Source organism: Carcharhinus amblyrhynchos, unplaced genomic scaffold, assembly GCF_965287045.1.
Source record: "Carcharhinus amblyrhynchos unplaced genomic scaffold, sCarAmb.v2.hapA scaffold_787, whole genome shotgun sequence".
Classification (NCBI taxonomy): domain Eukaryota; kingdom Metazoa; phylum Chordata; class Chondrichthyes; order Carcharhiniformes; family Carcharhinidae; genus Carcharhinus; species Carcharhinus amblyrhynchos.
In genome coordinates, this window is record NW_027650527.1 from 22,501 (window position 1) to 35,000 (window position 12,500).

Below are 12,500 nucleotides of genomic sequence, written 5' to 3' on the forward strand. Positions count from 1 at the left end.
GAGGCGTTGGTGAGGCTGCACCTGGAGTATTGTGCACAGTTTTGGTTCCCTTATTTGAGGAAAGATGTAGTGACATTGGAGGCAGTTCAGAGGAGGTTCACTAGATTGATTCCAGAGATGAGGGGTTTGTCGTATGAAGACAGATTGAACAGTTCAGGCCGACACTCTCGGGAATTTAGAAGAATGAGGGGAGATCAAATTGAGGTGTACAAGATGATGAAAGGTCTGGATAAAGTAGACGTGGAGTGGATGCTTCCTCTTGTGGGACATTCTAAGACGAGAGGTCATAGTCTTAGGATAAGGGGCAGCAAATTTAAAACAGAGTTGGAGGAGAAACTACTCCTCCCAAAGGGTTGTGAATCTGTGGAATTCACTGCCCCAAAGTGCGGTGGGTGCTGAGACAGTGAGTAAACTTAAGGAGGAGTTAGACAGATTTTTAATTGGGAATGGGGTGAAGGGTTATGGGGAGAAGGCAGGAAAATGGGGATGAGGAGCATATCAGCCATGATCGAATGGTGGAGCGGTCTCAATGGGCCGAATGGCCTCATTCTACCCCTGTATCTTGTGGACTTATGAGTTGTTTCTGTTCTCTTCCAGGCGTTCCTCATTTATGCAGCTGGAGTGTTTTCCAACATGGGAAATTACAAGTCCTTTGGAGACACCAAGTTTGTTCCCAATTTACCTCAGGTATGGTATCAAAGTTATCCACAAAATCAACCCCCCCTCCTTCCCCTGGTGTAATATCCTTCGCCTCTCGAGTGGGAGACACCCTGTCTTGTTGAGCTCAGCACCCCTCGGTGTGGGTGCAACCATCCTACTCGGACTACCCTAATTCGAGTTGGCACACCCTCTGCCACCTTCTCTCTAATCTTCTGCAGGGACTTGGGCGCCACTGGGCAAGGTCCAGATTTTATTGCCCATCCTGAAATGCCCCTCGAGCAGAGAGTCTCCCACGGCCGTTTTAGAGGGGGCAGTTGACCAGTTCAGCGCATTGGACTAATTTGGTGGGATTCTTTGAGGATGTTTGGTGTGCAGTGACATTGGGGAACCTGTGGATGTGGTGTATCTGGATTTCCAGAAGGCTTTCGACAAAGTGCCACACCAAAGACTGCTGCGTAAATAAAGGTGCACGGTGTTACGGCTAATGTATTAGCATGGATAGAGGATTAGTTCATTAATAGAAAGCAAAGAGTGGGGGTAAATGGGTGTTTTTCTGGTTGGCAGTCAGTGACTAGTTGGTGTGCCTCAAGGATCAGTGTTGGGACCGCAATTGTTTATGATTTATGTAGATGATTTGGAGTTGGGAACCAAGTGTAGGCCGTCAAAATTCACAGATGAACCTAAGATGAGTGGCAGAGCAAAGTGTGCAGAGGGCGCTGAAGGGGTACAGGACTCGATGGATTGAGTTATAAGGAGAGACTGGATAGACTGGGACTTTTTTCTCTGGAGCGTAGGAGGCTGAGGGGTGATCTTATAGAGGTCTATAAAATAATGAGGGGCACAGATCAGCTAGATAGTCAATATCTTTTCCCAAAGGTAGGGGAGTCTAAAACTAGAGGGTATAGGTTTAAGGTGAGAGAGGAGAGATACAGAAGGGTCCAGAGGGGCAATTTTTTCCCACAGAGGGTGGTGAGTGTCTGGAACAAGCTGCCAGAGGTAGTAGTAGAGACGGGTACAATTTTGTCTTTTAAAAAGCGTTTAGACAGTTACATGGGTACGATGGGTACAGAGGGATATGGAGCAAACACGGGCAGTTGGGATTAGCTTAGGGGTTTTAAAAAAAAGGGCAGCATGGACAAGTTGGGCCGAAGGGCCTGTTTCCATGCTGGAAACCTCTAAAACTACCTCGTTCCAGACACTCTCCACCCTCTGTGTGAAAATATGATCCCCCTCTGCCCCCCCCCCACCCCATCCCCTGCCCCGTCCCTACCCCCACACCTCATCATCATTTCCGCCCCCCCCCCCCCCCCCCAAAAAACCCTGGGAGGCTTCAGCAAAGGCAGGGATGGAGAGAGGGCCAAGGTGTCGGCCATTTTGGATACTGTCACTATCGCCTCCTCCTATCTCAGTCCACGGGTTTTTAAGCTGTGTGGGTTGTGTATTCATCTCCACGTCGGTCAGGATTTTCCCTCACCCTCTAATGGCCGTTCTCTCCCCCCTCCCTGTCCCGCAGGAGAAACTGAAAGATCTGGTGTGGCAGAGTGCGGCCTACAAGCAGAAACCTGAAGAGGTGGAGAGCCTGTGGAAGGTGTGTGGCCAGCTCATGTACTCTCTGGATGACAGACAGAAACAGCTAGGCCTCGGGACCAAGGTAAGGCGTTTTTAACCAACCACCCGCTGGTTTCCTACATCGGGAGTCAGGAATTATACTCACGGGGGGTGGAGGGGGGTGGTTGGGGGGGGTGGGTGGGGGGGGGGTGGGTGGGGAGGGGGGTGGGGTGGGGGGGGGGTGGTGGGGGGTGGGGGGGGTGGAGGAGGGGAGGGGGACAGCGGGGGTACAGCGGTCTGATTCCGTGGGATGGCGAGAGTGTCACAGAGAAGAGAGATTGGTTCAGCTGGGCCTGTATTCACAGGGCTTCAGGAGAATGAGAGGGGATTCCCTATAAAATTCAGGCTGGATGCAGGGATATTGTCTGTGGAATCCTTGCCCATTGAAGCCCCCCCACCCTCACCCAGTACCCTCTGACTTGTGGCTCCAACTCCCCTCCCTATCTCCCTAACCTCCTCCAGTCCCTACACCCCCCCCGTCCCTACACCCCCCTCCCTATCTCTGTAACCTCCCCCAGTCCCTACACCCCCTCCCTATCTCTGTAACCTCCTCCAGCCCCTACACCCCCTCCCTATCTCTGTAACCTCCTCCAGCCCCTACACCCCCTCCCTATCTCTGTAACCTCCTCCAGCCCCTACACCCCCTCCCTATCTCTGTAACCTCCTCCAGCCCCCTACACCCCCTCCCTATCTCTGTAACCTCCTCCAGCCCCCTACACCCCCTCCCTATCTCTGTAACCTCCTCCAGCCCCCTACACCCCCTCCCTATCTCTGTAACCTCCTCCAGCCCCCTACACCCCCTCCCTATCTCTGTAACCTCCTCCAGCCCCTACACCCCCTCCCTATCTCTGTAACCTCCTCTAGCCCCTGCCCCCCCCCTCCCTATCTCTGTAACCTCCTCCAGTCCCTACAACCCTCCGAGATCTCTGCGCTCCTCCAATTCCGGTCTCTCACATCCCCCGATTCCCATCGCTCCGCCGTTGGCGGCCGTGCCTTCAGCTGCCTGGGGGGGTGGCCTAAACTCTGGAATTCCCTCCCTCAACCCCTCCTATTTATCAAGGTGCTTTCGAACCTACTGCTTTGTACAAGATTTGGACCTAATGTCTCCCGGTGTCTGGGGGGTTGGTTTTTAAATCAAAATTCCCTCGCTGTGAATTGCGTTGGATGTGTTTTCCGAGGTGCAGAGATGCCAGTTACTGCTGGCCTTGTGTAGAGAAAGTGTGATGTTTGGGTGGACTGTAGCCAGCTGCCTGCAATGTAGCACTCTTTCCGAGCCTCCATAACGTTCTCCTTTACCTCTCCCCCCCCCCCACACTTCCAGGGCATCACCACCTACTTCTCGGGTAACTGTGAACTGAAGGATGCGGAGCTGGCACAGAAATTCCTGGATTCCAAGGTGGGTGACCTTTTCGGGAAGGAATATAGCAGTAAAGTTTATCTATTAGTGTCACAAGTAAGGTTTACGTTAACATTGCAATGAAGTTACTGTGAAAATCCCCTAGTCGCCACGGTGCGGCGCCTGTTCGCGTTACGCTGAGGGAGCATTTAGCACCCAACCAGCGCGTCTTTCAGACTGTGGGAGGAAACCCACGCGGACATGGGGAGAATGTGCAGACTCCGCACAGACAGTGACCCAAGCCGGGAATCGAACCCGGGTCCCTGTGAGGTAGCAGTGTTAACCCACTGTGCCACTGCTCGACTGTGCGTGCGCGCCTGTGCGTGTGCCCCTCTCTCGTTTCCCCTCATTCCTGCCCCCCCCCGCCCCCCCCCCCCCCCCCCCGGCCCTTCCCCCTCCCCCCCCCTCCCCCTCCCCCTTCCCTGAGTCTGAGGGGCTGGAAGGAGTGATTGGAATCTGAAGATTGATTTTGTTTCTCTGTGTCTCCCCTCAGGGTATCAGCGCGTACAACACTCGTCTGTTTAAAACAGCGGGACCTAACGGAAAAACCCTCTACGAGGTCAGGCTGGCCTCTGCGATTAATGATGGTAAGGTGTTTACAGATGGACTGACTTTCTCTTCCACTGACTGCTCTCCCCTTCAGGCTGGGCTGTTGTGGACAAGTGCAGCAGTACGTCCCCAACAAACTTACACCGAGATTGACCATTACTCTATACTTGTACTGTACCCCCAGTGTTATACAGTGACAGACCCGTCCCCACCAGTACTGTACCCCCAGTGTTATACAGTGACAGACCCGTCCCCACCAGTACTGTACCCCAGTGTTATACAGAGACAGACCCGTCCCCACCAGTACTGTACCCCAGTGTTATACAGCGACAGACCTGTCCCCACCAGTACTGTACCCCAGTGTTACACAGCGACAGACCCGTCCCCACCAGTACTGTACCCCAGTGTTATACAGTGACAGACCCGTCCCCACCAGTACTGTACCCCAGTGTTATACAGCGACAGACCTGTCCCCACCAGTACTGTACCCCAGTGTTATACAGTGACGGACCCGTCCCCACCAGTACTGTACCCCAGTGTTATACAGAGACAGACCCATCCCCACCAGTACTGTACCCCAGTGTTATACAGAGACAGACCCATCCCCACCAGTACTGTACCCCAGTGTTATACAGTGACAGACCCGTCCCCACCAGTACTGTACCCCAGTGTTATACAGCGACAGACCCGTCCCCACCAGTACTGTACCCCAGTGTTATACAGTGACAGACCCATCCCCACCAGTACTGTACCCCAGTGTTATACAGAGACAGACCCATCCCCACCAGTACTGTACCCCAGTGTTATACAGAGACAGACCCATCCCCACCAGTACTGTACCCCAGTGTTATACAGAGACAGACCCATCCCCACCAGTACTGTACCCCAGTGTTATACAGAGACAGACCCATCCCCACCAGTACTGTACCCCAGTGTTATACAGTGACAGACCCGTCCCCACCAGTACTGTACCCCAGTGTTATACAGTGACAGACCCGTCCCCACCAGTACTGTACCCCAGTGTTATACAGCGACAGACCTGTCCCCACCAGTACTGTACCCCAGTGTTATACAGTGACAGACCCGTCCCCACCAGTACTGTACCCCAGTGTTATACAGTGACAGACCCGTCCCCACCAGTACTGTACCCCAGTGTTACACAGCGACAGACCCGTCCCCACCAGTACTGTACCCCAGTGTTATACAGTGACAGACCCGTCCCCACCAGTACTGTACCCCAGTGTTATACAGCGACAGACCTGTCCCCACCAGTACTGTACCCCAGTGTTATACAGTGACGGACCCGTCCCCACCAGTACTGTACCCCAGTGTTATACAGAGACAGACCCATCCCCACCAGTACTGTACCCCAGTGTTATACAGAGACAGACCCATCCCCACCAGTACTGTACCCCAGTGTTATACAGTGACAGACCCGTCCCCACCAGTACTGTACCCCAGTGTTATACAGCGACAGACCCGTCCCCACCAGTACTGTACCCCAGTGTTATACAGTGACAGACCCGTCCCCACCAGTACTGTACCCCAGTGTTATACAGCGACAGACCCGTCCCCACCAGTACTGTACCCCAGTGTTATACAGTGACAGACCCGTCCCCACCAGTACTGTACCCCAGTGTTATACAGCGACAGACCCGTCCCCACCAGTACTGTACCCCAGTGTTATACAGTGACAGACCCGTCCCCACCAGTACTGCACCCCAGTGTTATACAGCGACAGACCCGTCCCCACCAGTACTGTACCCCAGTGTTATACAGTGACAGACCCGTCCCCACCAGTACTGTACCCCAGTGTTATACAGTGACAGACCCGTCCCCACCAGTACTGTACCCCCAGTGTTATACAGAGACAGACCCGCCCCCACCAGTACTGTACCCCAGTGTTATTCAGTGACAGACCCGCCCCCACCAGTACTGTACCCCAGTGTTATACAGCGACAGACCCGTCCCCACCAGTACTGTACCCCAGTGTTATACAGCGACAGACCCGTCCCCACCAGTACTGTACCCCAGTGTTATACAGTGACAGACCCGTCCCCACCAGTACTGTACCCCAGTGTTATACAGTGACAGACCCGTCCCCACCAGTACCGTACCCCAGTGTTATACAGCGACAGACCCGTCCCCACCAGTACTGTACCCCAGTGTTATACAGAGACAGACCCGTCCCCACCAGTACTGTACCCCAGTGTTATACAGTGACAGACCCGTCCCCACCAGTACTGTACCCCAGTGTTATACAGTGACAGACCCATCCCCACCAGTACTGTACCCCAGTGTTATACAGTGACAGACCCATCCCCACCAGTACTGTACCCCAGTGTTATACAGTGACAGACCCATCCCCACCAGTACTGTACCCCAGTGTTATACAGAGACAGACCCGTCCCCACCAGTACTGTATCCCAGTGTTATACAGAGACAGACCCGTCCCCACCAGTACTGTACCCCAGTGTTATACAGTGACAGACCCGTCCCCACCAGTACCGTACCCCAGTGTTACACAGGCCTATCACTGTGTGCTATTGTGTTTAATTTTCTGGATCTTCTCTCTGTGTAAGGATTGGATGTTGTTAGTCCTGGTTTACCCCGTTCCGGGGGGGGGATATTTTGCCCCCCTTGCCCTCAGGTCTGTGGGGTTTTTTTTGAATAATTTTGATCTATTCTCTCTGATAGATGCCCCACAGGAGGGGGAGACAGATCACAAGTGTGGAGTGTATGAGTTTGATGGAGTGACGTTCCGGGTGGTCAGAGGAGATTACGCTCCGCTGATGAAGAAGGTTGTGGAGTGTCTGGAGAAAGCTAAGGTGCGCTGGGCCGTAGAGAATGTTCCAGACATACTCAACACACCGGGGGCATCTGTGACAGGAGAAGCAAAGTCATCTCCCCCCAAGCCCCATACTCCTCTCTCTGCTCTGTCCCCCTAGATGTTGGTTCCCCCTTCCAGATGTTGGTTCTCCCATCTGTGCATCTCTCTTCCCTCTTCCTCTCCCAAATATTGGTCCCCTTGTCTGTGGGTCTCTTGTCTCTCTCTCTCTCTCCCCCCCCTCCAGATCTAGGTTCTCCCACCCTGTGTATCTTTCTCTCCTCTGTTTCCCCCCCCCCCCCCAGATGTTGGTTCCCCTGCCTGTGGGTCTCTCTCCCCCCAGATGTAGGTTCCCCCCAATCTGTGCATCTGTCTCCTCCGTCCCCCAGATGTTGGTTCCTCTCATTTGTGCATCTCTCTTCCCCCTTCACTCCCACCCCCAGAGATGTTGATCTCCCCCAGTCTGTGCATCCCTGTACGCCCTTACCCCAGATATTGGTCCCCCCATCTGTGCGTCTCCCTTCTCCCTCCTACCCCCTCCCCCAGCCAGATGTTGGTCTCCGTGTCTGTGGGTCTCTATCCTCCCAGACATTGGTCCCCATCTCCCCCCGCCCCTGTCTGTGCATCTCTCTCACCCCTCTTCCCAAATGTTGGCTCTCCTCTCTCTCTCTCTCCCCCCCCCCCCCCCCCCCCCCCCCCCCGCCGTCCCACAGACAGCTCCTCACAAGGGAAGGAGAATAAGACATTTTGAGTTTTGTGAGCTGCACACTTCTGTTTCTTTAGTTCATTTATTAGTGTCACAAGTCAGCTTACATTAACACTGCAGTGAAGTTACTGTGAAATTCGCCACGCTCTGTTGCCTGATTGGGCCAAAATACCGAACCAGACTGTGGGAGGAAACTGGAGCACCCGGAGGAAACCCACGCAGACACGGGGAGAATGTGCAGACTCCACGCAGACAGTGACCCAAGGCCGGGAATCGAACCCGGGTCCCTGGCGCTGTGGGAATCATAGAATCCTAAAGTGCAGAAGGTGGCCATTCGGCCCATCAACTCTGCACCAACTGCAATCGCAGCCAGTTCCTATCCCTGTAACCCCATGTATTTACCCTAGCTAATCCCCCTGACACTAAGGGTCAATTTAGCGTGGTCAATCCACCTAACCAGCATGTCTTTGGACTGTGGGTGGAAGCCAGAGCACGCGGAGGAAACCCACGCAGACACGGGGAGAATGTGCAGACTCCACGCAGACAGTGACCCGAGGCCGGGAATCGAACCCGGGTCCCCCTGGCGCTGTGAGGTGACAGTGCTAACCCCACTCCGCCATGCCAGGCGTGGGATCAGTTGCCTTTTTCTCTCTGCTTTGCACGGATCCCCGCGACTGCCCAGGGGAGGGCTCCCAGTGCCCCGAGCTGCCGTGTCGGGGAGGGGATGTGGGCGGTGGGTGGGGATGAACACTGTGGTTTGCCCATCTTTACCTTGCGGCCTGTTATCCCAACAGAAGCATGCCGCTTCCCCCAACGTGGTGGCCATGTTGGAGCGCTACATACAGAGTTTCAACACTGGTTCCATCGAGGCTCATAAAGAGGGTTCTAAGCACTGGATTAAAGACGCGGGACCCATTGTGGAAAGGTGAGCAATTGCCCCGTGCTTCCTCTGGCAGCCTCCTGTATTACCTCACGGGTATCTGGCAGGAGAGATGTTCAACTGGGGCGGGCTTCGCACATGGAGCCCTGGGGCTGAGGACTCTGGGTCTGTACTCATTGGAGTTTAGAAGGATGAGGGGGGGATCTTATTGAAACTTACAGGATACTGCGAGGCCCTGGATAGAATGGACGTGGAGAGGATGTTTCCACTAGTAGGAAAAACTAGAACCAGAGAGGGCACAACCTCAGGCTAAAGGGACGATCCTTTAAAACAGAGATGAGGAGGAATTTCTTCAGCCAGAGAGTGGGGAATCTGTGGAACTCTTTGCCGCAGAAGGCTGTGGAGGCCGGGTCATTGAGTGTCTTTAAGACAGAGATAGAGAGGTTCTTGATTAATAAGGGGATCAGGGGTTATGGGGAAAAGGCAGGAGAATGGGGATGAGAAAAATATCAGCCATGATTGAATGGCGAAGCAGACTCGATGGGCCGAGTGGCCTCATTCTGCTCCTATGTCTTACGGTCTCATGGAGAGAGTTATAGAACAAAGATATCTAGGGGTACAGGTTCATCGCTCCTTGAAAGTGGAGTCACAGGTGGACAGAGTGGTGAAGAAGGCATTCGGCATGCTTGGTTTCATTGGTCAGAACATTGAATACAGGAGTTGGGGACGTCTTGTTGAAGTTGTACAAGACATTGGTAAGGCCACACTTGGAATACTGTGTACAGTTCTGGTCACCCTATCATAGAAAGGATATTATTAAACTCGAAAGAGCGCAGAAAAGATTTACTAGGTTGCTACCGGGACTTGATGGATTGAGTTATAAGGAGAGGCTGGATAGACTGGGACTTTTTTCCTCTGGAGTGTAGGAGGCTGAGGGGTGATCTTATAGAGGTCTATAAAATAATGAGGGGCACAGATCAGCTAGATAGTCAATATCTTTTCCCAAAGGTAGGGGAGTCTAAAACGAGAGGGTATAGGTTTAAGGTGAGAGGGGAGAGATACAAAAGGGTCCAGAGGGGTAATTTTTTCACACAGAGGGTGGTGAGTGTCTGGAACGAGCTGCCAAAGGCAGTAGTAGAGGCTTTAAAAAGCTTTTAGACAGTTCCATGGGTAAGATGGGTATAGAGGGATATGGGCCAAACGCGGGCAATTGAGATTAGCTTAAGGGTTTAAAAAAATGATGGCATGGACAAGTTGGGCCAAAGGGCCTGTTTCCATGCTGCAAACCTGTGTATTTTTGCACTGATAACTCTGCCAGGTGTTGGTGTTGGTGCTGGGGGCACGATGGAAGGGGGAGAAATGTGGGGGTATGAGCAGTGAATCGGGGGTTGTGAGGGGGAACAGAGTGGGGCAGAGATGAGGCAGGTGGCAAGAGGGAGATGTTAATGGCCAAGGGTCAACTTAACCCATTTCCCTTCTAACTTCCACAGCTACATCGGGTTCATCGAAAGTTATCGGGATCCGTACGGTTCACGGGGAGAGTTTGAAGGTAATGGTGTGATCAGCGCTGTCGGGGAGGTGCTGTCTTTCAGGATGACACATTTATCCGAGGCTCCATCTAGCCACTAGCGGGAGGGAGGGGGTCAAAGATCCCACGGCCATAACTGGAAGAAGAACAGCGGAGGGTTCGGGGGTGGGGGGGGGGGATCTCCCCTGTGTCCCGGAGCCAATATTTCTCCCTAAAACCAACATCACGAAAAACAAAAGGTCTGGGTCAGAAAACAGACACTCTATAGTGCAGAAGGAGGCCATTCAGCCCATCGAGTCTACACTGACAACAATCCCACCCAGGCCCTGTTCCCATAATCCCCATGCATTTACCCTGCTAATCACCCTGACACTAAGGGGAAATTCATCATGGCCAATCCACCTAACCCGCACATCTTTGGACACTAAGGGGCAATTTAGCATGGCCAATCCACCTAACCCGCACATCTTTGGACACTAAGGGGCAATTTAGCATGGCCAATCCACCTAACCTGCACATCTTTGGACACTAAGGGGAAATTCATCATGGCCAATCCACCTAACCTACACATCTTTGGACACTAAGGGACAATTCATCATGGCCAATCCACCTAACCCGCACATCTTTGGACACTAAGGGACAATTTAGCATGGCCAATCCACCTAACCTGCACATCTTTGGACACTAAGGGACAATTTAGCATGGCCAATCCACCTAACCCGCACATCTTTGGACACTAAGGGGTAATTTAGCATGGCCAATCCACCTAACCTGCACATCTTTGGACACTAAGGGACAATTTAGCACGGCCAATCCACCCAACCAGCACGTCTTTCGGACTGTGGGAGGAAACCGGAGCACCCAGAGGAAACCCACGCAGACATGGAGAGAACGTGCAAACTCCACACAGACAGTGACCCAAGCCAGGAATCGAACCCGGGTCCCTGGTCTGTGAGGCTGCATTGCGAACCACTGTGTCGCCGTGCTGTCATGTGGTGACTTGTGCGTGGGATCTTGCTGTGTGTAAATTGGCTGCTGCCTTTTCTACGTTACAGCAATGAACACACTTCCAAAAAAAACTCCTTCATTGTGTGTGACATGCTTTGGGACGTTCTGAGGTTTGGGGGGCGGGGGGGGGCGGTGCGGTTCTGTGTTTCACTTTGGGATGTCCTGAGGGAGGGATAGGAGCGGGAGAGATGGGGGTTGGTGGGAGGAGTTCGTAGCTTTCTGCGCAGCCCGGGTTGCAGTGGTCCAGCCCCAGTCCACAGTGATGGGAGAGGGGGAGGATTGGGCTGGAGAGAGGCGTAGAATGGCGATGGATTCTCCTTGGCTTTGCGAGTTTCCCACTGTTTACCCAGGGATTAGTAATTGTTGTTAGTTCTGGATCAGTGTTATATTCACTGGAGTTTAGAAGAGTGAGAGGGGATCTGATAGAAACTTTATAAAATTCTAACAGGGTCAGACAGGGTAGATTCAGAAAGAATGTTCCCCATGGTGGGGGGAGTCCAGAACTAGGGGGGTGATAGTTTGAGGATAAGGGGTAAACCTTTTAGAGCTGAGGTGAGGGGAAATTTCTTCACCCAGAGAGTGGTGGGATTCACTCCCACAGAAAGTAGTTGAGGCCAAAACGTTGTGTGATTTCAGGAAGGAGTTAGATATCGGTCTTGGGGCTAAAGGGATTGAGGGGGATATTTGGGGGGGTGGTCAGGATATTGAATTCGATGATCAAAATGAATGGGGGGGGCAGGATCGAAGGGCCGAGTGGCTTACTACTATGTCTCTACCCCCACCCCACCCCCTGCCCGAGCCCAGGTTTCGTAGCCGTGGTGAATAAGGATATGAGTGCCAAGTTTGCCCAGCTGGTGGCATCTGCGGAACGCCTGCTCCCGGAACTCCCCTGGCCCAAGGAATTTGAGAAGGATCGCTTCCTGAAGCCGGACTTCACCTCGCTGGACGTGCTGACGTTCGCAGGGAGCGGCATTCCCGCCGGGATCAACATCCCAAACTGTAAGAACCACCGGATTCCTGCACCTTCCCCCACCACCCTCAGGGTGCTCACTGCACAGGTGGTGGAGGGAGCGCCGCACTGTGGGAGGGTCAGTGCTGAGGGAGCGCCGCACTGTGGGAGGGTCAGTGCCGAGGGAGCGCCGCACTGTGGAGGGTCAGTGCCGAGGGAGCGCCGCACTGTGGGAGGGTCGGTGCCGAGGGAGCGCCGCACTGTGGGAGGGTCGGTGCCGAGGGAGCGCCGCACTGTGGAGGGTCAGTGCCGAGGGAGCGCCGCACTGTGGGAGGGTCGGTGCTGAGGGAGCGCCGCACTGTGGGAGGGTCAGTGCTGAGGGAGCGCCG

General features: G+C 53.7%; 1 protein-coding gene across 1 annotated transcript in view; it reads left to right on the forward strand.

Annotated features, from left to right (window-relative positions):
- Nucleotides 1-12,500, forward strand: part of dpp3 (dipeptidyl-peptidase 3) — a 36,198-nt gene that overhangs the window by 8,440 nt on the left and 15,258 nt on the right. The window contains exons 3-10 of the mRNA XM_080184544.1: nt 598-687; nt 2,174-2,311; nt 3,590-3,664; nt 4,158-4,251; nt 6,911-7,041; nt 8,541-8,671; nt 10,117-10,175; nt 11,967-12,161. Of these exons, the coding sequence (XP_080040670.1) occupies nt 598-687; nt 2,174-2,311; nt 3,590-3,664; nt 4,158-4,251; nt 6,911-7,041; nt 8,541-8,671; nt 10,117-10,175; nt 11,967-12,161 (913 nt within the window). The remainder of the gene's footprint in view (nt 1-597; nt 688-2,173; nt 2,312-3,589; nt 3,665-4,157; nt 4,252-6,910; nt 7,042-8,540; nt 8,672-10,116; nt 10,176-11,966; nt 12,162-12,500) is intronic.